At 39.8% G+C, this 22,619-nt stretch overlaps 1 protein-coding gene across 1 annotated transcript in view; it reads left to right on the top strand.

Moving 5' to 3' along the window:
* Nucleotides 1-22,619, top strand: part of SYNE1 (spectrin repeat containing nuclear envelope protein 1) — a 451,837-nt gene that overhangs the window by 195,578 nt on the left and 233,640 nt on the right. The window contains exons 47-57 of the mRNA XM_024748028.1: nt 528-735; nt 1,544-1,656; nt 2,973-3,178; nt 4,199-4,354; nt 7,969-8,260; nt 9,072-9,244; nt 11,499-11,808; nt 13,000-13,164; nt 17,654-18,010; nt 22,019-22,155; nt 22,377-22,554. Of these exons, the coding sequence (XP_024603796.1) occupies nt 528-735; nt 1,544-1,656; nt 2,973-3,178; nt 4,199-4,354; nt 7,969-8,260; nt 9,072-9,244; nt 11,499-11,808; nt 13,000-13,164; nt 17,654-18,010; nt 22,019-22,155; nt 22,377-22,554 (2,295 nt within the window). The remainder of the gene's footprint in view (nt 1-527; nt 736-1,543; nt 1,657-2,972; nt 3,179-4,198; nt 4,355-7,968; nt 8,261-9,071; nt 9,245-11,498; nt 11,809-12,999; nt 13,165-17,653; nt 18,011-22,018; nt 22,156-22,376; nt 22,555-22,619) is intronic.

Here is a 22,619-nt window from a genome sequence, read left to right as displayed (position 1 = left end):
TATTTTTAAAAAATGGTTGAGAAAACAACATATGTGTTCTGTGCTCTTTTAGCATATTTTCTTACTGTACTTGAGACTAAGGACCTCGCTTTTAAAATTAACTACCGGTGCTTTTGATGTGGCCTGTGATCCTGAAACAAAGCCCAAGTAGCCCAAGGAACATGTGAACATAGGAGGGTGACTCAATTAATATAATAGCTTCTAATCTACTAACTAAACCCAAGATCCTGGGCTGGAATCCACAAAGACCTTTTCAATTTGCTTGAAATCCTAAACTATAACCCCAATCCTAGCTACCTCTCCACAGTGTTTGCTGTTGTTCCCAAGGAGAACTGGGCAAAATTCTGAAAGAATCAACACAAATCTATCACAAATACTCAAAAAAAAAAAAAGTCCGACAAAAATATATACATTATTGAGTGGATTTCAACAACATCAGTTTCCAAAAAAACATTCCAGAGTGGAGTGTGTGGAATATTTCTCTTGAATGTGATAAATATCCTTCACGGCATATTTTTATTCTGTAGGAAATACAAAAAGAACTTCAAAGTCAGAAAAGCAACATCAGTGCCACCCAAGAAAATCTCAATAGCTTGTGCCGTAAGTACCATTCAGTGGAGCTGGAGCGCCTGGGCAGTGCGGTGACGGGGCTGATGAAGAGACATGAGGCTGTGAGCCAGTCCTGCTGCAAGACACAGGCCAGCCTTCAGGATTCTCTGGAAGAACACTTCAGTGGTGAGCTCTGACAGGTCTTAGCTTGAACAGTTTGTTTACAAGACACGGTCCAAACCAAATGCTGCCTAGAAACTGCCAGAAAACTTTCCACAAGGGTAGCGTTTTACATGTGTGTGTGGTGAGATTTGAGCAATCGGATTGTTGTGGTTGGGTTCTCACCATACGCAGAATTCTTCCTTTTTCTCCTTAAGAGAGTAGGAGTCCGCCATCTTGAGGAATCTGAACTCCATCTGGATTTTCTGGGTAGAGCTCATTTATGTGGAAAATGAGTCCCACCGCTATGATGAAGTGACACGGTAAACCTGGATCTTAGGAGAGGCTGTGAAACAGCAGCCATGTAATTCAGGAAATTGCTGGTCATATGTCCCTGACTCGGCCTCCCACACAGTTGTGCCTCTGCTGTGGTGTGAATGTAAGATGCTCTAAGTCAGCGTGGTGGGCAGAGGAGATGGTTCTTCCCTTTGCCATAGGAATGGCTTTAACGCCTCTAGAGCATTGCTCAATCTGACATAATCAGGCAATTATCTTGCTTTACCAAAAGAAACACAATGGGAAATCAAACATGTCAGAAATATGATTTTCTTTTCAGTCTTATATCTAAGATAATTTCTCAATTCTACCATGAACAGTCATGATTATAGATCATACTGTATTATATTCTATATTATTATCGTTGTTGTTTTCTTTCTGGAATATTTGTTGTAAGGCAAGATGCAGTGGGCTGAAGGCCAGAATTAATTCATTGTGGTCATCCTGGAAGCTCTTTCAATGTTTTGGATGTATTTCTTATTTTCGTTACTTTCCAAAGAGTCTATGCAGGAATTTCAAGAGTGGTTTTCTGGAATAAAGGCAGCGGCAAAGGAATCATCAGATAGAACTGGGGACAGCAAAGTTCTGGAGGCAAAGCTCCATGATCTTCAGGTATGCAAGCTGGCACTGCTTTTCCTTCTTCCCTAAACTGCACTCAAGTGCCTTCAAGTCAGACCTAAACCATCTATTTCCCCAAACCTTATTTTCTTCAAATTTTTCTTCTTCCCTAACAGAATGAGGTTTCTTGACTTGAAAGGAGATAGTTAATATATGAAAAGTAAGTTGAGAAAATGTTAGAATTTCTAGATCCCTTTCCTCTCTTTTTTAGCCTGTTGATCATTCTTTGGAATTCATTCAGAATTAAACCTGATCTCAGTTTTTATAGCAGTAAAAGCATAAATAATTGTATTTATTTAACATCATTATCATGAAGGAGTTTTAAGAAAGAAGACATGGCTTGTGTATTTTAATAACCTATCATCTAAATTTGGAGCTACGATATATTCAAATAAAAGCAATAGATATTATAGATTTTATAGGTGTTACAGACAATGAAAAATGTATAAATTCTGGTAAGGGAAGGCCATTGTGATGCAGAGGTAAGAATGATTGATAGGAGCCTAGGTTCAAATTGAGTTTTGGCCAGCTTGTTCAAGCGACTGATCTGAGCAAAGCACTGTGTTAAGTCTTATAAAAATAGTTTTAGAAAGTTAATGAGGAGCATGAGGATTTTGTGGCCTAATGGGTGATGGCAATTACGTAGATAACTCATTAGCAGTCAGGGTAGGAAGAGCATTATAATACAGGAAGCGGTTTTGCAGGAGGCTTGGTGAATTCAGATGTGGAGTTGTCCCCTTTGAGGCTTGAGATGCAGTGGAATTCCACGAAGAAAAGTCTGAGAGACGATCACAGATGCCACCGTGGAGCTCAGTGGAGAGGCAGGGGTGGCGCAGCAGTCCTGGGCTTCTTGTGCTCTGTTGAAGCCACGCCCATATGCATATGATCTTCCAAGGAAGAGGTGCACACCAAGAAAGTAAGGGATCTGAAGACGGGGTCAGACAAGGAGGAGGGGTGGAGACAGGTAACCATGTGAGGAGGTGGAGCCTGGACCAGATTGGGATGGTGGGAATGGGGAGAGACTGAGCACAGACCTTGATGAGAGCATCATCCTTTCCAGCTCGATGCTGCTCGCAGTTGGTCCTCAGTGGTTCCAGTGACTGCCTGGCACCGTCCTCCGTTCTGAGTCTTGATTATATCCAATTGTATACGTCATTCTCACTCCAGCCTTGTTAAAGGCCTCTTCCTTTGGGCTCTGTTTTTCTTCTCTTGCTCCACTTTCTCCGGTCAGAACTGTAATTAATGCTCCCATGCAGCAGGGTCTTTGAATAATAACAAATATTTTCTATTACCTTTATTTCCCGAAACAGAACCTTTTGGACTCTGTCAGTGATGGGCAGAGCAAGCTTGATGCAGTGACTCGAGAAGGGCAGACTTTGTATGCACATTTGCCTAAACAAATTGTCGGTAGCATTCAGGAGCAAATTACAAAGGCTAATGAAGAGTTTCAAGCATTTCTGAAACAATGCCTTAAAGACAAACAGGCTCTTCAAGACTGTGCTTTGGAACTTGGAAGGTAGGCTGTTTTGACAAGCGTAGACTTCATCATACACAGAATATATTTTCAGAATTTAAAGACCCATTGGGAATAAACAAAAAATATTTGAAACTGTGAGTTTAAATTCTAATAAATTTTGACCTGAAGTACATGTTCATACTAGGACAATAATTCATTGCTCAAACTCTGATGGCATCATTTGGCTTTATTTTCTATATAGAAAAAGAAAGGAATTATATTCATTAATAATTTTTAATGGCATAAATGCATGTATTTTTTTGTCTGTTTGGCTAAATCGAGATGTTAGAGTTTTGATACCCAGGTTTTAGATTACCCAAGTCCTTTCCTGTGTCTCCTTCTGCTGGGTTGGAATTATGGCAGAAAACACTTATTGTATTTCTCTGAATCAAGATTCCAGTCAGGAAGCTATGTCAACAGGGGTGAATATAAAATTAGAAAGAAAAAAATTTTCTATTGCTAGGAAAAGAAAGATGTCAGTATAATCAAAATGCCTTTTTGGTTGGCGAGTAATGTGCCTGACTCTTGTCAAGGTTTCTTAGAGAATTTACGTTGTTTTCAAAACTTAAGGGCCCTAGAGCTCTTGTGGCACATTCAAATCCCCATAAGGTACAAAGACACAGAGGTGACTTTCCCTTCTTCTCCCAGGGCTTCCACTGCCCCATTTATCCACTGGCCCCAATTCAGGGTCTTTGTAGTAAGACACAAACTTGAGTGCCCACTGACATGGGAATGTTATCTTGTTGGTAATTATCAGCTATAATTACCAAGGAAATCAACTCAGCAAGATGAGGTGCTTCTTTTTTTTTTTTTTTGCTTGTATCTCAAGAGAAATGTCCAATATTTGTCATTTTGTTACTGAAATAAGGGATAATTTAATTGGCTTATTGTCGAGTTTTCTTCTCTACTTGAAAATTCATGAGATCTTAATTGCCATAGACATTGTGACCTCAGATATTGGAATTTATTTACTATAATGAGGATATTAAAATTTCTCTAAGGTGTGTTTGTTTTCTTTAGCTTTGAAGATCAACACAGAAAACTGAATGTTTGGATCCATGAAATGGATGAAAGATTAAGTACAGAAGACTTAGGAGAGAGTAAGCAACATATTCCTGAGAAGAAAAACGAAGTCCATAAAATTGAAATGTTTCTGGGAGAACTGCTGGCCGCAAGGTAGGGTGCAGAAGTGGAATAGATTCTTTCCCTACTAACAAGTGTTTGTTTGTCTGGTTGGTTGGGTATTTGGATTGGTTGTTGGCTGGTTAGTTGGTTCGTTGGTGGTGGTTATGTTTCTATCCCCGAATGTCTGACATACAAATGATTGTGCAGTGTTTCTGTGGCAGTGTGGTGATCTGGAGAGAGCATCGGGTTGGAGGTAAGGAGCTGGTTTCCAACCCAGTGACATCTCCCTTTGCTCAACAAATTGGACAGGCCACTCATTTCCTATATTTCTTGATATTAGCTTTTAAGCATTGTGATAATAATAATGATAATAATAAAAAAATATTTTCCTCTCGGGGGTTATTATAAGGATATAAGGTGATTATAAAGATACCCTTCATTTACAGAAATAAATGAGACCCCAATTCCATATATTCTTCACACACATCAGCCTCCAGCACCATTTCCAATCTACCCCATCCTCGTAATATTCTTAGTAAAGCAAAAGGTGTATGGTCATGAAGTCTGGCTGTCCTAGAGGTTCGTTTTGTCCACTGCAATATTTGTCTCCTTATTGCTTGCCAACTGAGCAAATGTTTCTGACTCCTTCTCAGGCAGAGTTCTCTGGCCTATGCTTTGGACTCCACCACTTTCATGGCTTTGCTCCCTCAATTTACACTCCACCCCTGGCATTTTCAGTTGCTTCATTGGAACTCTCACATTGGAAGATAGAACACTTTCTACTAGGGGAGGGCAGCTTGAGCCAAAACTCCTTTAACTGTCTCACTGTCGTCTTGCAGAGCAGATACACTTCGAGCAGCAGAAGGCAGGTATCCAGCCTGCTTGATCAACCAAATCAGCAACCATGATGAACTGAGTAAAATTTGCCTAATTCATATCATACTCATTCCGTTTCCTCTGAGTCCTCTTTTTGGTCAAGCATGCTAAGTATTCCTTGTCTTGAAAAAAACAAACATACAAACACGTATACAAACAGAACCCGTTATCATACTCATTCCGTTTCCTCTGAGTCCTCTTTTTGGTCAAGCATGCTAAGTATTCCTTGTCTTGAAAAAACAAGCATACAAACACGTATACAAACAGAACCCCTACTGACAGCTGTTGTTGGTGTGCTAGTTTGAGGACTATTATAAAATTTCCCTGGAATGTTTTGGTCCCAGCTCTTTACCATGAGCCTTTACCATGGGGTAAACACTTTGTTGATTTTGCTACTGAACTCAGGTTAGGCTTCTCATCACTCAAGAATCCGATACTGAGAGACAAGTGTTGGGTAAAAGGAAAGATGGCTTTATTGAGGGAGCTCGCAATCCTAGGGAGAAGGTGAACTCATGTCCCAAAGAACCAACTCCCCCCACTGCCGATCAGAGGGCAAGAGCTTTTAAAGGAGAGCTTCAAGGGTGTGCAAACAGAGACTATGTTCAAAACAGTACAGTTAGCTTCTAGAATCATCTTGAAACTGATCATGCAGTAAGTAGTCTGGTCGGTGTCATACTGATTATTTTAAGCACAGTTAATTTTCAATCCCAGGGTCGGTTTGTTACAATTTCCTTGAGGCCAGTGTCTGGAATTGTGCAAGCCACATATTCAGTACTGCTCAAGATGTAGCAGCTTATGTCATGGCTACAGTCTGGTCACCATGCAGTTAGCCTTTTCCCTCTGGTGGAGGTTTTAGTATCTGCAAAACACCTCAGGAATGTGCATCAGACACTTATGTATCTTCAGGGAGGAACTAAAGATTCTGTGACTCTACTGTCCTAATCGTTAACTGTTTGAGCCTGCTCCTTTGTGACTCAAGGAGGCCTGGGAGACTACAGCTTTCCTATGAACAAAGAGACAGGGGACACAGAAGGGCTTTTTTACCTGGGAGGGCCCCACAAGGTCCTGCTCAGTTTCAATTTTATGAACCCCACCCCAATGGTGAGTATCTCAAGGCCAGAGACCACCGGGTCTTTATCATCTTTATCTAGTATAGTGCCAACAATAGAAAATATTTGCTGAATTAACAGAATAATAGCATTATTCTAACTCTGTAACTTTCTGAAAATTATACTGCACTTTATTTACTTTTTAAATCTTGACTCTTGGTTAGGTACAGTATTACACGGCCAGACCTACTTCTCTGCTCCTTTCAAACATTTGAAATGACTTTACATATTCTTCCTGAGCTATTACTCTCTGATATTCCAAGACCAGATGCTAAGAGTCCTTAGGTGTATTTGCTCCCAGCTTCTTTGCGCTGGCTGCTTCTCCAGATGACCCTAATGTGCTCTGCTGGTCTCCCAGCTTCTCCAGCTGAGCCATCTGACTTCTTTCACTTGCTTACCACCTGCTCCCCCAAGTCCTTTGGATTTTTTTTGTCATAATATTCTCCAGTACTTTGCATATCTTGGGGGGATGTCCTGCATTTTTCAAACGAACACCAAACTTGAGAATCATTGAATTTTTATCATCCATTAAGCAATTCTCCTCATGGTAACAAGTGATATCTGTCATCTTGAATTATTATTTAACTCACATCTTTGCTTAAGCCACCTTCATGTCTCACCTTCATGTCTCAAGCAGATTGCAAGTAAAAGAGATGTATTTTAAAGAATATGTAATGTTGTATAAGTCTTATGTATCTCACAGAGGCCCATAGGATGCTCTTTACATAGTAGGAAAAAAAAAAAGAAAAGACAGTGTAGGAGATGGGCTTCCTATTCTTTTTCTAGCATTCACAACAGTTTGTGTTATGTCATCTGTACTCTCCCTTCTGGTATCCCAGGCATTTCCTGATAGATGTGCTGATCGGAATTCAGACATCCATGAAACAAGATGAAGCCTACCCAGCCACGTAGGATAATGTTTTCCCTTGACCTAATTAACATAACCCCAAACTGAGATGAGAAAAGTTCCCAAGATACAACAAAAGAACCCATAAGTATTCATAAGATGGCCTTTTGAAAGAAACTTTTTTTTTTTTGGCATTTTATCTCTGCCAGACATCCTGCTGGGTCCTGGGATATGAGATGAATGTAACAGCCTTGGCTTCTAGAAGGTGAAAGCCTTGTGGATTGAGACAGACAGAGTGTATGAGGTGAGAGAGTAAGACAGGCAGAGGGCACCCGGAAGAGGAGTCACCAGGATGCTTCCTGGGGATGTGATAACTGCACTGAGATTTGAAGGGCCGATCAGAGAAGAAGCAGAAGAGAGCAGAAGAGTTTTCACGAAGCAGGAGCCTCCGTGTGTATACAATAGATACACAGCGTTTGGGGAATTTCAGGGAGCTGTTTATGGTTAGAGCATTAGCTAGGAATGGAGAAAAGTTAGAGATCGGCTTGAAGAGGCAGGCCTGGGCCATTTCCTGAAGTGAACCCCTAACAGTACAGTGGGCTGGCATCTAGGCGTAGCACAGAGTGAATCAAACCCCCCATGTGAATTGACTACATTCAGAGAAACCACAGGGAACGAGGTAGCCAGCCCTCTGAGGGTCCCCAGCATCCTCACCGAAAGGCATGTCAGCTGTGAGCTCTTGTCTGGTCACTGCTCTAATGTCAACAGTCAGTTGTCACTCCCCTGTGCTCCAGAATGTCAGAATTAAATTTTTGTTTGTTTGTTTTCTTTAGAGAGTCTCTTGACAAGCTTTCCCAGAGAGGGCAGCTTCTCAGTGAAGAAGGCCATGGCGCTGGGAAAGAAGCCCGCCTGTGCTCCCAGCTCCTCACTAACTATCAGAACTTACTCCGAAGGACCAAGGAGAAACTCCGGAGCTGCCAGATGGCCTTGCAGGAGCACGAGGCCCTGGAGGAAGCGCTGCAGAGCATGTGGTCCTGCGTGAAAGATATGCAGGACAGACTGGCCTGTGCAGAGAGCACCGTGGGGGGCAGAGACGCCTTGGAGAGACAGCTGTCACAAGTGCAGGTGCGCGGGCTGCCGGCCCGACACGGCTGCCTTCGGAAGACTTTGAGTAGATTCACAAATGCTTCACTTGGGTCCTCGTTGTTCTGTGAGCCTCCACGTGAGCATTATGTAGGCAGATGGAGAAACTGGGCAAAAAGGATTTGGAGGGATCATTTTTCTCTTTTGTAAAGGAATATTTCTGTTCAAAGAGCTTTAAAATAACTTTTGAGGTTTTTTAGTGAACATTTAGCAAACATTATGGAAAAGCTACTCTACTCTAAGCACTATGCAAGTTGATAGGAATATAGAAACAAAAATGAGTCCTTGCTTTCCAGGAGTTCACAGTTAGTGGGAGACACCAACCTGTAAATTGTTACTTGCAGTGCAGCCTGTATGTAGGGGCCATGACTGAAGTACAAAAGAGGCTACCAACGCAGCCTGCAGTCAGCGAAGGTGACCTTGAGAAGCAGAAATGAGCCAGGCAGTGAAAAAGGGACTGTTAGGTTTTTGACAGGTGTGTCTTCATTTTCAGCATGACTTCTTTTTTTCTCTGATGCAAAATTCAGTAAAGTTCCATTTCTAGTCTGGTGACCCAAAGTTGTCCAGGAACTTAAATCGGAGTTCATCTCTGACTCCCAGACTCCCGGACATCGCACATTTAGGTAAGGTGTTACAGTGCAAGAGGGCGCAGAGTTTGACGTTGTTGTTGTTTTTTCATTTTAAGATGAGTAAGGTGTGCCCTACCTTGATTCTCATGGGAAACATAGCCGTTTCTCAAAACATCAGGAGGTTTTAGTAATCCTGCTGACAAGTGTTCATTCTTCCTTCATAGGATATTCTCCTGATGAAAGGTGAAGGGGAAGTTAAATTGAATATGGCCATTGGCAAAGGGGAACAGGCCTTGAGAAGTAGCAACAAGGAAGGTCAGAAGGTAATCGAGACTCAGCTACAGACGCTTAAAGATGTGTGGGCTGACATCATGAGCTCCTCCGTCCGTGCTCAGAGGTACAGAGCCTGTGTTTAGTGTATCTTTGCCTGACTCAAACCCAGTGGCTTAGTAAAATGATGGGTATTTTACTGAGGGTATCCTGCAGGAAAGTTTCCAAGCATATTATTAGAGCTAGTTGTGTGCATGTCTGTCTTTGCCTAGATGGTATTTTCTGTAACTGCAAAGGCCAGTTTTGTTTGTTTGTTTACTTACTTTGTGTGTGTGTGTGTAATATTTGCATCTCCCGCATAATACCTCTCATGGAATCGTACCTCCTTTCAATTCAGCAAAGCAAGGATATGTGGTCTTTAACAACTTTAATAACTTTTTGCTTTTTAAGGGAAATTAAGTCATTGGCAACTGTTAGGCTTACATATAAATCTTTTTCTCAACCGAAGTAATATCACTGACACTGGGGATATGGAGGTATGGGGAGAGTACTTGACCACCCCGGCGATGGGGTATCCTGGCATTTAGCGTGAGGCCAACCTCCTGCATTGCGTGGACACCCTCACACAAACATCCTCCAGCTCGCCCAACCCCCCTGCGCTAGACGCTGATGAGAAAGTAGAGAAGATACGGATTGTTACACCAGGTGGTGTTGTTGTTGTGTTCTATTTGTGAGTGGGAGACTTGATCTTCCTCCCTCTTCTCCGAGTATCAACAAATAATCTGGCTGGCTCGTTGGACAGATGACTTTCAAAAGTCATACCAAAATACCCAAACCCATTCCAGGAGCCACATTCTAAAGGTTATACGTTTGATCACTGAAGAAGTGTGTGCTCAATATGCTCTTAATATGTAGATGAATAAAAGATTAAAGTTCATCACAAAACAAAACAACACTGCAGTGACTCACTGCAGTGTAAACAGTGAACCATGGTTACAACTAAAATTGGGGGAATGGTGCTTTGTTTTGTTTCCTTTAAATATGGAGCGTAGGTGGTGACTCCCAAAGTCAGCAGGACTTGAATCTTCATCAGAACTCATAATGGGCAGCAAAGAAAAAAATCAGATCCCATGAGTCTGTTATTCTGTAGAGCAGACCGCTGGAGCATGAACTAAACTTCCCAATGCTTGGCAACGGGCCAGCTTCATAAAAGTGAATAGGAATACGGGTGAATATTTTCCTGATGCTAGAATAAAATGTTAAACACAAGAAGCAGATTCAAATCCTTGATTTCCCTCTTTCAGCAAGAAATTACATTTGGCAACTGCATTCTGAGCAGTCGCAGGGCTCAAATTATTGTGCTAAAATAATGAAACTGAACAAGGTAGGTTTTGCCCTCTAAGTGCTCGGAGGCTAGGGTAGGATACCTTCCAAAAATAAAAAACTGACTCAGACTGTGTTACTGAAATGCTATGAGACTGTGGAAGAAGGCAGGGCTTGGGGGTAGCTTCTGGAGAATTGAGATTGATTTGCACCTTCTAGAAAATTCTTTGAGGAAAGAATAGGGCTTTAGGGTATGTATGATGAGGTTTCTGTTGATGTAAAAGGAACAATTTGAGCAAAAGGAACAATTTGGAAGTACATTCACCACAGATATAACTCCAGGATCATAGGATTATATGCAAGGGAGGGTGTGAGGGGTCACTGAAAGTGAGTTTTGAATAGTTTATAAAGCTGAATATTGGAGGTGTTTTAAAAATGCCAGTCTGGAGAGCCTTTTACTTGACTGTCTGGAGAGCTATTTACTTGACTCTTACTTACGTGACTTCAGTGACTAAATTTCTTATATTATTAATGCACTGAACCTTCATTCCTTCACACATTCAACACAGGAGCCCTAAACATTGTGCATTATATCCTTAAGTGAAAAATCAATCTAATTATATTATTTACCCAGAAAGAATACCTTACATTTTTAACTCCTGTCACTAAATAATCATCTGACTTTAATAAGATAAACTGAGTCCAAGAAAATAAAGAATTGATGTATATTAAATAAAATGTAACTGATGCCCCAGAGCTGATGTTTTCTCAGTGTAACACATATATGTGTCTGTTCATTTAGACAATTAGCATTTGGAAGACAAATCCTCAGATGCATATGTGACTATAACATCTTCAAGTTTGACATAGATTTATTTTCATTCGAAGAAACTGTGTTGTGGGTCAGAGGAGTCATGTTTCTCCCTGCACTTAAAAGCAGTGTTTTCATCACTTCAATAGCATTCAGTACAGCTTACATGGCTGCAATGCCCTCGTGATTGGTTTTTAGTAGAGATGTTAAGATAACTTATTTTTATAACATGTGACATTAATTCTAGCACTTTAGAGTCTGTGATTAGCCAATGGAATGACTATCTAGAGAGGAAAAACCAGTTGGAGCAGTGGATGGAATCAGTGGATCAAAAGGTAGAACATCCCTTGCAACCGCAGCCGGGTCTGAAAGAGAAGTTTTCCCTTCTGGACCACTTTCAGTCCGTCGTATCTGAGGCGGAAGATCACGCCGCAGTCCTGCAGCGACTCACTGCCAAGGCCAGGGAGCTCTACCAGAAGACTGAGGATGAGTCTTTCAAGGAAGCGGCTCAAGAGGAGCTGAAAACCCAGTTTAATGATATAATGACCATTTCCAAGGTTAGTGCTTTATAGTGAAGAAAAAAACCTTCAAGGTTCAGGTAAAGAATACCCTATGGGTTGAATTATAGGAGAACTGGCTGCTCTGAAACTATGTGTACCTTTAGTGAACAGGTATTACATAAAGGGTCATTTCTCACCAATGAATGCTCATGAATTTCTCTCTTTCTGCAATTTTGGGATTATTTTTTATTCCTTGGTTTTTCATCTTTTCTCCACTTAGAATGTTAATCAACCCACTTTTTTTCTTTGTAAGATTGCCTGAGACTCAACTGTCAGTGTTTAGAGTTCTTTTTCTTTCGCTGCCACTTAACATTTGTGGTATTAAAGCAAGTCTAGTTACCTCCCAGATTTCAATCATGTACCAAGTATTTTGTTTATTTCTCATTTTAGTAAAAACTGCATTTTCCTGTTCTCTAAGAAATAGACTCCTTCATGTAATATCAAGGTTTTCTCTCAGTTCTATCTCTGAATTATTACTTTCTTCCTGAGTTTTCTTTTGTGTATTTGTGAGAATGTTAAAGAAAGTAAGGGAGAAGTTTTCTCCCCCCTTCTTGGTTTTCCTTTTGGGAACTATCTTTGTATTATTAATACTACAATTTTTAACATATGTGTTAGTTTATCTTAAGTTTTATTTTGGTAGTGATTAAGAGCTATGACTTTTGAGTCAAAAAGACCTACATTTGAAATCTGGCTTTGACCCTCTTTTGGATATATGACTTTGGGCATGTTACCTAATCTCTGTAACCTCTGGAGGCCCCTTCCTATAATATAGTGTTAATAATAGTACCTACATCATATGGCTGTTGTGAGGATTAAACGAGCAAATGCATGTAAAGTGCTGAGCAGAATACTGTACACAAAGGCAACACAAATAATTGCCTGAATAACAAAAATAGTTATAATAATAATAATTAAGTGGATTATTAGTGAGGGATGTTAGTCAACATTCATTAAGCATAGATTTTTATTCTAAGCTAAACTAAAAAAATACCTAAAGGAAAATGGTTGCTTCTTCAATGTCTTTCAGTCTAATTAAAATTTGATCTTTTCATTTAAAGATATTAAACATAGAGAAAATTCAGGAATAAGAATGAAATCTTCTCAGATGATTAAGAGACCTGTTACCTTGTCTGATTTCAGATTCTCAATAATTGCTATTGTTAAAATACTCTTTTCTTTGGCTACTAGGAGAAAATGAGGAAAGTAGAAGAGATTGTGAAAGATCATCTCATGTATTTAGACGCAGTCCAGGAATTCACTGATTGGCTGCATTCAGCAAAGGAAGACCTTCATCGGTGGTCGGATATGTCTGGAGATTCATCAGCCACCCAGAAAAAATTATCTAAAATTAAGGTCAGAAAATGGACAGATTTTTATAACTTCGTTCTTTCATCGGTTCTTGAGTATCACACACCTGTGATAAAGATTCTGTAGATAAGATTTTTTATTCGAAATGTTTTCTTCCTATTTTCCATTTGTTGGTATTTATTACCTTGCCCTTAAGCAAGAGAATAAAGGGAATTTAAAACACTTTACACTGGTGAGGAAAATAGAACATTGTCTGTAGATGCTTCTGTATGCAAATGTGCTGATTGCTATAGCATCAAAGCCTAAGAAATATGCACCAGACTAGTGGGCTGACAAAACCAGATACTATTTTCTAGCACAGTGGAAGAAAAGCTTATGAAGTAAGTTGGTTAAACACATTTGAATAATAACTGGGAAATGCCATTCACTTGTTTTATTCTGCCTTCCTAGCCAATAGCACAACATAATGGAAGACAGTACTTTAAAGGGCATTAAAACTATCACCTAGTTACTGCATATAAGGGCAACTGAAAAAACCGAAATTCATTTATCTGAGGGAGCTGGAACAAGTATATTTCTAGTTACTTGAATATTAAATTACAATAACTTCCCCTCTGTGGAAATAATAGATTTTAATCTGAAAACTAGGCAGTGATGAAATCCTCAGTTGTTTAGTTATAGATGAGGAAATGCTGGAATACGTAGTATAATTGTGATCAGGAATGTGATAGCTGGAAATCAGAACATAAAAATAATAGTTGATGATAACAGTAATAACTATATTTTGAGGATTTACTTTTAAATGTTCGGAGAGTATTACCTTATTTAAATCTTACAATGACCACATAGGTTTTAAGTGAGATAATCACATAAAGCCACTTCTTAAATTCTTATTGCCTGTGTGATCCCCTAGAATACTTTCATATATTCCTCACTAATATTTTGGTTTATCCATCCATCTATCCATTTATTCAGCCAGGGTTGAATCCTCAAGGCAATTGCAGTGTAGGAGGGAATGGTGATGCACAAACTGATGTTTATAAACTAATACCTCAAATGTAACGATAGCTCATAAGACTTCTCAAGTTCAAGCTCTAGAATCAGACCCTGACGCTGCGTCTTGTCTCTGCTGCTTTTCTAGCTGTGTCTTTGGGCAAGCCACTTGATGTCCTCAAGCCTCTTTCTTAGTTGGTAAAATAAGAATAACAGTAGTACCTGTTTCACAGAGTAGTTCTGAGGACTAAATTAGATCATGCGCATAAAGCATTTAGCCACATAGAACACGATACGAAAAGTGGATTTCGTAAATGAGTGATTTAATTGGCTGTGGAGTGACAATGTGAGAAAAGTCAAAGGTGAAGGTCAGGACTTTACCTAGAGTCAGCAGGGCTGTCTCCACCTGAGGAAAACAAGTTCACGCAGAGGAGACGGGTTACAGAGGAAGGATGAGGTGTTCAGTGCGAACAGGTGGATTTGAACTGCCAGCTGGTGATGTCCAGGAGGTAGTTGAATGTTCAAGTCTGAATTTTAGATTAGGAAGCTGGATTGAAGACACAAGTTGGAATGATCAGCACACAGTTCGTAGTTGAAGCCACCAGAGTGAACGAAACCAAGACCTACGTATAAAGCAAACAGAATGATGCGCACGGGACCAAAATCCAGGCGTTATCAATATTTAAGGGGCCTCAGAGGAGAACTTGAAAGGGAGAGGGAGAAAGGAGAGGAGAAATAATAATGAGACAGTGTGGTGCCACCATGGCCCCTGGTGGAGGAGGTGGTCACCATCACAGAAACATCAAGAAGTGGCCGTTAAGAGGAGGACTAATGACAGGACTTCCCTGGTGGTCCAGTGGTTAAGACTCCATGCTTCCGCTGCAGGGGACATGGGTTCGATCCCTGGTTGGGGAACTAAGATCCCACATGCCACGCTGCCAAAAAAATTAAAAAGTAAAACATAAATAAAATTAAATTAAAATAAAAGAGGAGGACTAACGAATGCCCCTGAACTGGGCAGTTAGGCTGCTTGGCGATCACCGAGAGCCATTTCCACAGTCAGGAGAGAAACTGGATGACATGGATTGGGGAGTGAAGAGTAGGGTGGAAGACCAGATAGCAAGGATGAACTCATGCTTTTAGATGTCGATATAAGAAAAGCAAGGAGGGCTTCCCTGGTGGCGCAGTGGCTGAGAGTCCGCCTGCCGATGCAGGGGACACGGGTTCGTGCCCCGGTCCGGGAAGATCCCACATGCCGCGGAGCGGCTGGGCCCCTGAGCCATGGCTGCTGAGCCTGCGCGTCCGGAGCCTGTGCTCCGCAACGGGAGAGGCCACAACAGTGAGAGGCCCGTGTACTGCAAAAAAAAAAAAAAAAAAAAAAAAAAAAGGAAAAGAAAAGCAAGGAAATTCTTTTACAAAGGCTGCTTTCTGGGTTGCCAAATGCTCTTTTTCCGAAATGCTTTTATGCAACACTTCAAAAAATATAGGAAATGTGGGAGAAGGAGCTGGCAGGAAGAAAATGGGGTTTGGGAAGGAGAATGCACAGCCTGACAGAGGTTGTCTATTGAAGTCCGGGTCAGGCCTGAGTGTAGGCTGGAGTGTGTGTGAGGAGGGACCTTGGAGAAAGTCAGGTAGCACCTCCTCTGTCCTTCAATGTCAACCCTCCTCACCCCCAGCAGTAACCAAGCACAGGCAACTTCAAAGCCAAATGTGTGTGTGTATGAGGGTGTGTTATGTGCATATAATATGTTTTTACAGTTTAAATACAAGATGGGGAAATACATGAAAAAGTCATTTCAGAACGCTTTTTTTTTTTTTGCGGTACGCGGGCCTCTCACTGTTGTGGCCTCTCCCGTTGCGGAGCACAGGCTCCGGACGCGCAGGCTCAGCGGCCATGGCTCACGGGCCCAGCCGCTCCGCGGCATGTGGGATCTTCCCGGACCGGGGCACGAACCCGTGTCCCCTGCATCGGCAGGCAGACTCTCCACCACTGCGCCACCAGGGAAGCCCTCAGAACACTTTTAAACAATAATAGCCTTCTTCAAAATCTGGATGAGTGGAATTAGTGATTGCAAATATTGAAATATCCCAAGGTCATGCAAAGAAAACTGGGATAATGCCTTAGAGAGTATTTTGGGAAACTGATTTTTGATAGTAGATACCCTCCGAACTCACAGAGGAAATTCGAAATCACTCACAGAGGAAAATTATAAGTATTTAAATCCAATAGTTATACCTAGCTCTTTTCAAAAAGTTATTTTCTTCATCAAATCACTACTTACCACATGCATTGATAAACAAAAAAGATTTTTAGCATCCTACTGCCAAGAAAAGGGTGATGAATGTGTATATAAATGCTAAATGTATATAAGGATTTCATGAGATTGTACTTTGGACTGCTATATAAATGCTTTCAAATGATCTATACTAAAATGTGGCTCTCGTATATACTTGTGAGAAGATATATTTATTTCAAGCTAATCTAATGAAATGTGAACTATATTATATAGATTAGCTAAGATATAGTTGTGTTTAACATAATTTGTTAAACATGCTTCATAGTTAATACCCCTGTTTTTCCTATACTTGTTAATTTGTAATTGATTTTCTTCTGGAAGTTTTTTTTCCCTAATAATCATCTTTTCCTTCTGTTTAATCCAGGAACAAAGTCATAATTTTGTATTAATACTAACAAAATCCTGGCTTTAGCAATAAATATGTAAATATACAAACATCCACATAGATTCTGTAAAAGAATCTATTCTCAGAAAGAAATGCCACTGTTTAACCTAATCAACAATTCATATTTTAATTTTATCTTGTTATCTTTTAGAGTATTTTGTGCTTTAAGCCTAATAGTTACAGTTAAACTGTTAAATTTCTAGTGAGGTTTTTAAAAGTAAAAATAAGAGTAATAAATGAATGCTGTCTAAAGGTTACTTTGAACTTTTGAATAAGTATGTCTGTGAATTATTTATTTTAGTTACTATAAAAATGTTTACTTAACATTCTGAAGTATTTGAAATCGAGTTGGGCTTATTCTTTTATTGTGATGGGTTAGCTTGATTCCTAGTGGAACGGAAGTGTGGTTTAAGCCACCATCTCGGGGAAGAAAATGGAAGTGGGGTAGAGACATGAGTAGAGCACAGTTCTTCTGCAATCCTCGTTCACTTGTCTTGACGTCAACTTAGGGAAAAATAGGATTCACACATTTACAGGAGCAATACACCACAGGCAAATATTTAAATCACTAACAAGATAGTTTCACATATTCACACAATGCCTGATTTCAGGGTCCCTCTTTAGTCTGTTTCAGGATGTTGCGGCTTCCTCAACTCATTTGGCCACAAACCTTGGCACTCACAATGATAATTCTCTGCTATTATGACTTAGGAGAAGGGGGATGAATTGATTCCCGTTCCTTGCAGCACACTTGCTAAAACTCCCTAGCAGGACAGGGTCCCCCTCTGTACACATTTGGAAACTTGCAGCCCAAGTGACTCAGAGCCTTCTCGGTTGCCATGGTGATATTCCATTACAGGAGCTGTTGGATTCCAGAGAGATTGGTGCAACCCGTCTAAGCAGAGTGGAGTCGCTGGCCCCTGCAGTGAAACAGAACACAAGTGCCAGTGGCTGTGAGCTGTTGGACACGGAGATGCAGGCCCTGCGTGCCGACTGGAAGCAGTGGGAAGACAGCGTTTTCCAAACTCAGACTAGCTTGGAGAGCCTGGTTAGCCAAATGGCCCTTTCGGAGCAGGAGTTCTCAGGCCAAGTGGCTCAGCTGGAGGAGGCCCTGGGAGAGTTCGGTGCCCTCCTGACAAGCTGGGCTCAGCAGTTAGCCCTCCTGGAAGGCAGGAACACAGATCAGGAGCTAGTGGAATGCTGGCAGAAGGGCCGGGTAAGTTGGCTTCCTGTTTTCTGCTTGTGGCTCTGCTCAAATTTTTGTTTGCCGCTCCTTGTTGCTAAAAAATCCTTGCTAACTAAGAACATGCAACGTTCACACTTGGAAAAATAAGTGTTTACCTAACTAAATTTGTAAAGCTGATCTGTTTCCTTTTCTCATAAATCAAACCGTTGTAAAAATACAGACATAAGGGAGAGGGAGTTTTTAGTTACCATAAGCAGCATTTACTGTAAGTGGAAATATTTTACTTTCATTCTTATGGTGTAAGAGTTTGTAATATTGTGTTCAGCCATTCAGTCTGAAAAAATGGCCTGTGGGCACAGGCATAAATAGACCGAGAGTCATAGCTGTTTTCCTGCCAGGGAATTATCTCTAACAATTAAATGATTGAATTTATAGCTTTGGAAGAAACGTTTGGTAATCTCCTAAAGCACAACTAATAGTTTTCCCCCTGGTTAGCTCTCCTGTGTGTGGATTTGACAGCTGTGCTTGAATTAACCCGTTAACAGAACTCCTGGTCACACTCACCAGTTGCCTTGTGGACTCTTTTCTTTTTTAAACTAATAGCTGCTCTTTCAGAATGTGAGGAAGGGAAGCATAAAAGGAAGAGTGAAGAATGGGCAGAAGCTTGAAGTCTTCTTTCTTTTACTGTTAAATAGTATCACGGAAAGCCTTTCGATATCTGCAGTTTTATAGTGCTCTGAATCGTGGATATCCTTAAAAGGAAGTTTAGTATAAACTTCTCTGTTTCTATTTATGTTATAATCTTTTCAAAATAGCTTCAGCCAGTATTGTAGTAAGTCATGTAGTATTTCCAACGTTGTCTTGTTTTAAATCAAATATTTGAAATACAGCACACCACAAAATAAAACTTTATAATCATCTCTTTATACTATTTTATTTATAATGTTTCTAGGGTTTTTGTTTGTTTCTTTTTTCCTGATGCCTTTCCAATCCTTTAGGCTTAAGCCCTAGAATAAAGCACAGAAAACACTTCTGTAAAACAGGGACAAGGAAGTTGTTAATTGTCCCATGTGGTCAGTATTATTCACTCCGATATCAAAAAAATCATTTATAATGTTTTTAGTTCTTTTTTGCTTCCCTTCCTTTCTCTTCCACTAGTATGAATGAAATTTTTAGAAAAGAAAGATCTGGTTGTGTTTAGATTACATTACTATTCTACCAAGTTTTCATTGCTACTATTAGTGAAAATAATAGGTGAATCCTATAAAAAATGCACAGGATAATGCAAAAGTGAATATGGACTTTTAATTGTACTAGTAATTCAAAGCTGACAGCCCCCTGCTTAAATCTACTTCCATATTTGGCTCCAAAGTTCATACTTTTGATGACAGTACTACATTGCCTCCCAATATTCAGATTTTCTTTTCTTTCTAATGATGCTATTTTGGAGATAACATTATGCTGTACGTCTTAAACTTACACAGTGCTGTGTGTCAATTATATCTCAATAAAATGGGGAGAAAAAATAAATGAAAAATAAAAACGGAGCTAATAAATGTTCTCACCACAAAGAAAGAAATGGTAATTATGTGATGAGACGGAAGTGTGAGCTAATGCTCTGGTGGCAACCATTTTGCAACATATACATGTATCACGTCAACACATTATACACCTTAAATTTATCTACAATGTTGTATGTCAAGTATATTGCAATAAAGCTAGGAAGACATTTTAATTTAAAAAAAAAAGAGCTAATACTTCCATTACATATGAATACGTAGGAAAAGTTTTACAAAATAATGGATTTGCCAGGGTTCTTTGGCATTGTTTTGCTGTAAGGCAGGGGTTGGCATTGTTGAAAATCATAATAATAGTCACAAACCTTCACAAGTGTTTACTTTCTCTTCTGCAATTAAGTGATGAGACTCAAGAAGTCCTTTAAAAAACAAAAATGGACCATCATCTGTAAGCTATATTAAATCATGTTGCAAAATATCTTGTTCACTCTGTTTGCAAAACTCATATTTTTTAATATCCACTAGGTTATTAGTGTTAGAAATTTAGCAATTTTATTAACCTGTATAACCTTAAGGAAAAACATGCATTCTAGGACTTAACTGAAACAGAAGTATATGAGCTGATATGTATAAAATGAAAGACTCTGCTACAATGCTTTAATCTATGATGAAGTTCAGAAAAAATGTTTAGTCAAAAGCTTTGGTCAAACGCTTTGCACTTTTCATATCATCTAATTTATAAATGACCACTTTGAATCTCTGGTTCTTTTTACTTTTTGGTATATGGTAAATTTCTTTAGCTGTTATAATGTCCTTCCTTAAATAAATGGTTCAATGTGGTGTAAATTAGTTAGTATTTTAGTGTTTGGAGAGAAACTTTCTAGTTATTATTTGTGAATTTTATAGATAAAAGTATTTTAGACTCCTCTATGGCCCAGCCACTAAGCTAAGTAACGAATTTTAAAACCAAGAGCGGCATCCCTCCTCTCAGAATCACAGTGTAGGTGGAAAGGCCAACAAACTCAAGACCACTGGGGACTGTGGATTGCGATGAGTGCCAACAAGTTGCTGTGCGTCCTCGAAATAAGCCCCTAAGAGGTGGGACAGAGGGCAGAGAATCCTTAGAGGAGCTGTGATTTGAGCTGAGCCTTGAGATGTGATTACATATTGACCAGATGGGTGAGGTGGAAACACGGCATCAAGATCCACAATTACTGAGGAATTGAGAAAACACAGAAGAGACAACTAGAGAACAGGATTCACATTCAGAGAACACTGTGCCATTCTAGAGGGTAAATGGGGTCTATGAGAGCTGAGAAGCAGAAGAAAAGAGATAACTGAACTGATTAAAACAGTTAAGACATAGAATAGACCAGCCCTCGTTTCTCTTGTATGGAATGAGAAGGGAAATGGGCAAGGCCAGGGTGATGCTTAGTTTTCTGATTCAGATCAGTGGGAGAACAGTGGTGCCATTTTCTAGGATGAGGGATACCGCACAGACCTACTTTGTTGAGAGGCATGGTTTTCCTACAAATCTAGGCCAGGTCTTGATAAATATCTCTGAGAATAATAATAGTAACAGCAACAGCTATCTGAGTAGTTACTCAACTTCTTGCCTCTCCTCCTTAATAATTTTTTTTTTTTACCTTGGCGATACTATTATCCACATAGTTCCACTTAAATAACCTGTTGTCTTTACTAATTAGGCTCCTGCTGTGCCAGGAATTGTGCTAAGTATTTGACACTGGTGATCTCATTTGCTTCTTGTGACAAGCTATAAGAAGAGAGCTCTGATTGCAGAGCACCTTGTGTAACTCAGTAGACCATGGCCTTGATTTCAGAGGTGCACTTGTCAAATCCCAACACTTTATTTTGGATTAAGTACTCACGGTACTGTGATTATTCGCGTCTCTGCCTCTCATTTGTTAAACTGTGAGCTCCACATGCCAGACATTTAGCAAATACTTGATGACTGTATGAATGAAACTGTGAAATGAATAAATTACTAGTTAAATTAGACCTCTGGAATGTAAGAAATCCTTAATATGAAAGTTAACCATACAAACTACATAAAACCAGTTGCCTTATGTATTTTTTAATCCCAAATAAGTATGGCTTTGCTTTGAAATGATTTCTCTTCACCTTCACCCCACACCAACAATATTCATACACATCTCCCAATGGCCTAGGCAGACTGGTATTTTTTGTTTTTTTTTTTAAACAATTTAGGCTATTTTTGCTTTTCTTTTTCTTGTCCCACTTTAAGTTACTTGATCATTTGACTACGCGGTAACATTGGATGCTCAAGTGACTATCCATGCCTTGAACAGGATGCAGATTAACCGAGCACTATTATATGCCTTGGGGAGTCCTGAAAATAGGTCTCATTTCTTCACTGAATCTACTGTGTTGGGTTTTCCCTCACTAATAATTTATTATGTGATTTATGCATGTATAGTATGAGGATGTGGAAGTTACCCAGTTTAAATGCTTGTTCCCCTGTCTTGTGATTTCCTAATAGGAGATACTGGATGCCCTACAAAAAGCAGAGCCTCAGACAGAGGATCTCAAGTCTCAGCTGAATGAACTTTGTCGTTTTTCCAGAGACCTGAGTACATACAGCAGAAAAGTTTCTGGCTTGATTAAAGAGTATAACTGGTGAGCGTGAACCTTACTGGTATTCAAAATATTTTCACACAAATAAGAAGCCAGAGGTTTGTTTAAGTTGTGAGTTCAGTAATAATATAAATTAATTAATCTTAAATACATTACCAAATGGTGTGAGGACATACTCAGGACTGTTGACTCTGTTGAACATTATTTTAATCTACTTTATCATTTCTTTTCCTCCCATTAAATGTTTCAAATCATGGTTTTAGTCTTTGTTTGCAAGCATCCAAGGGCTGTCAGAATAAAGAACAGATTTTACAGCAGAGATTTCGAAGAGCCTTCAAGGATTTCCAGCAGTGGTTGGTTCATGCAAAGATCACTACAGCTAAATGTTTTGATATACCTCAAAATATTAGTGAAGTTTCAGCAAGTCTTCAGAAAATACAGGTGAGAGTGTGATCAATTAATTCTAATAATGGTGATGGGAATTCCCTGGGCGTCCAGTGGTTAGG

Source organism: Neophocaena asiaeorientalis, unplaced genomic scaffold, assembly GCF_003031525.2.
Source record: "Neophocaena asiaeorientalis asiaeorientalis breed wild unplaced genomic scaffold, Neophocaena_asiaeorientalis_V1.1 scaffold123, whole genome shotgun sequence".
Taxonomy (NCBI): Eukaryota; Metazoa; Chordata; class Mammalia; order Artiodactyla; family Phocoenidae; genus Neophocaena; species Neophocaena asiaeorientalis.
The sequence above is the reverse complement of the archived record's forward strand: the minus strand, read 5'-3'. Positions and strand labels throughout refer to the sequence as shown.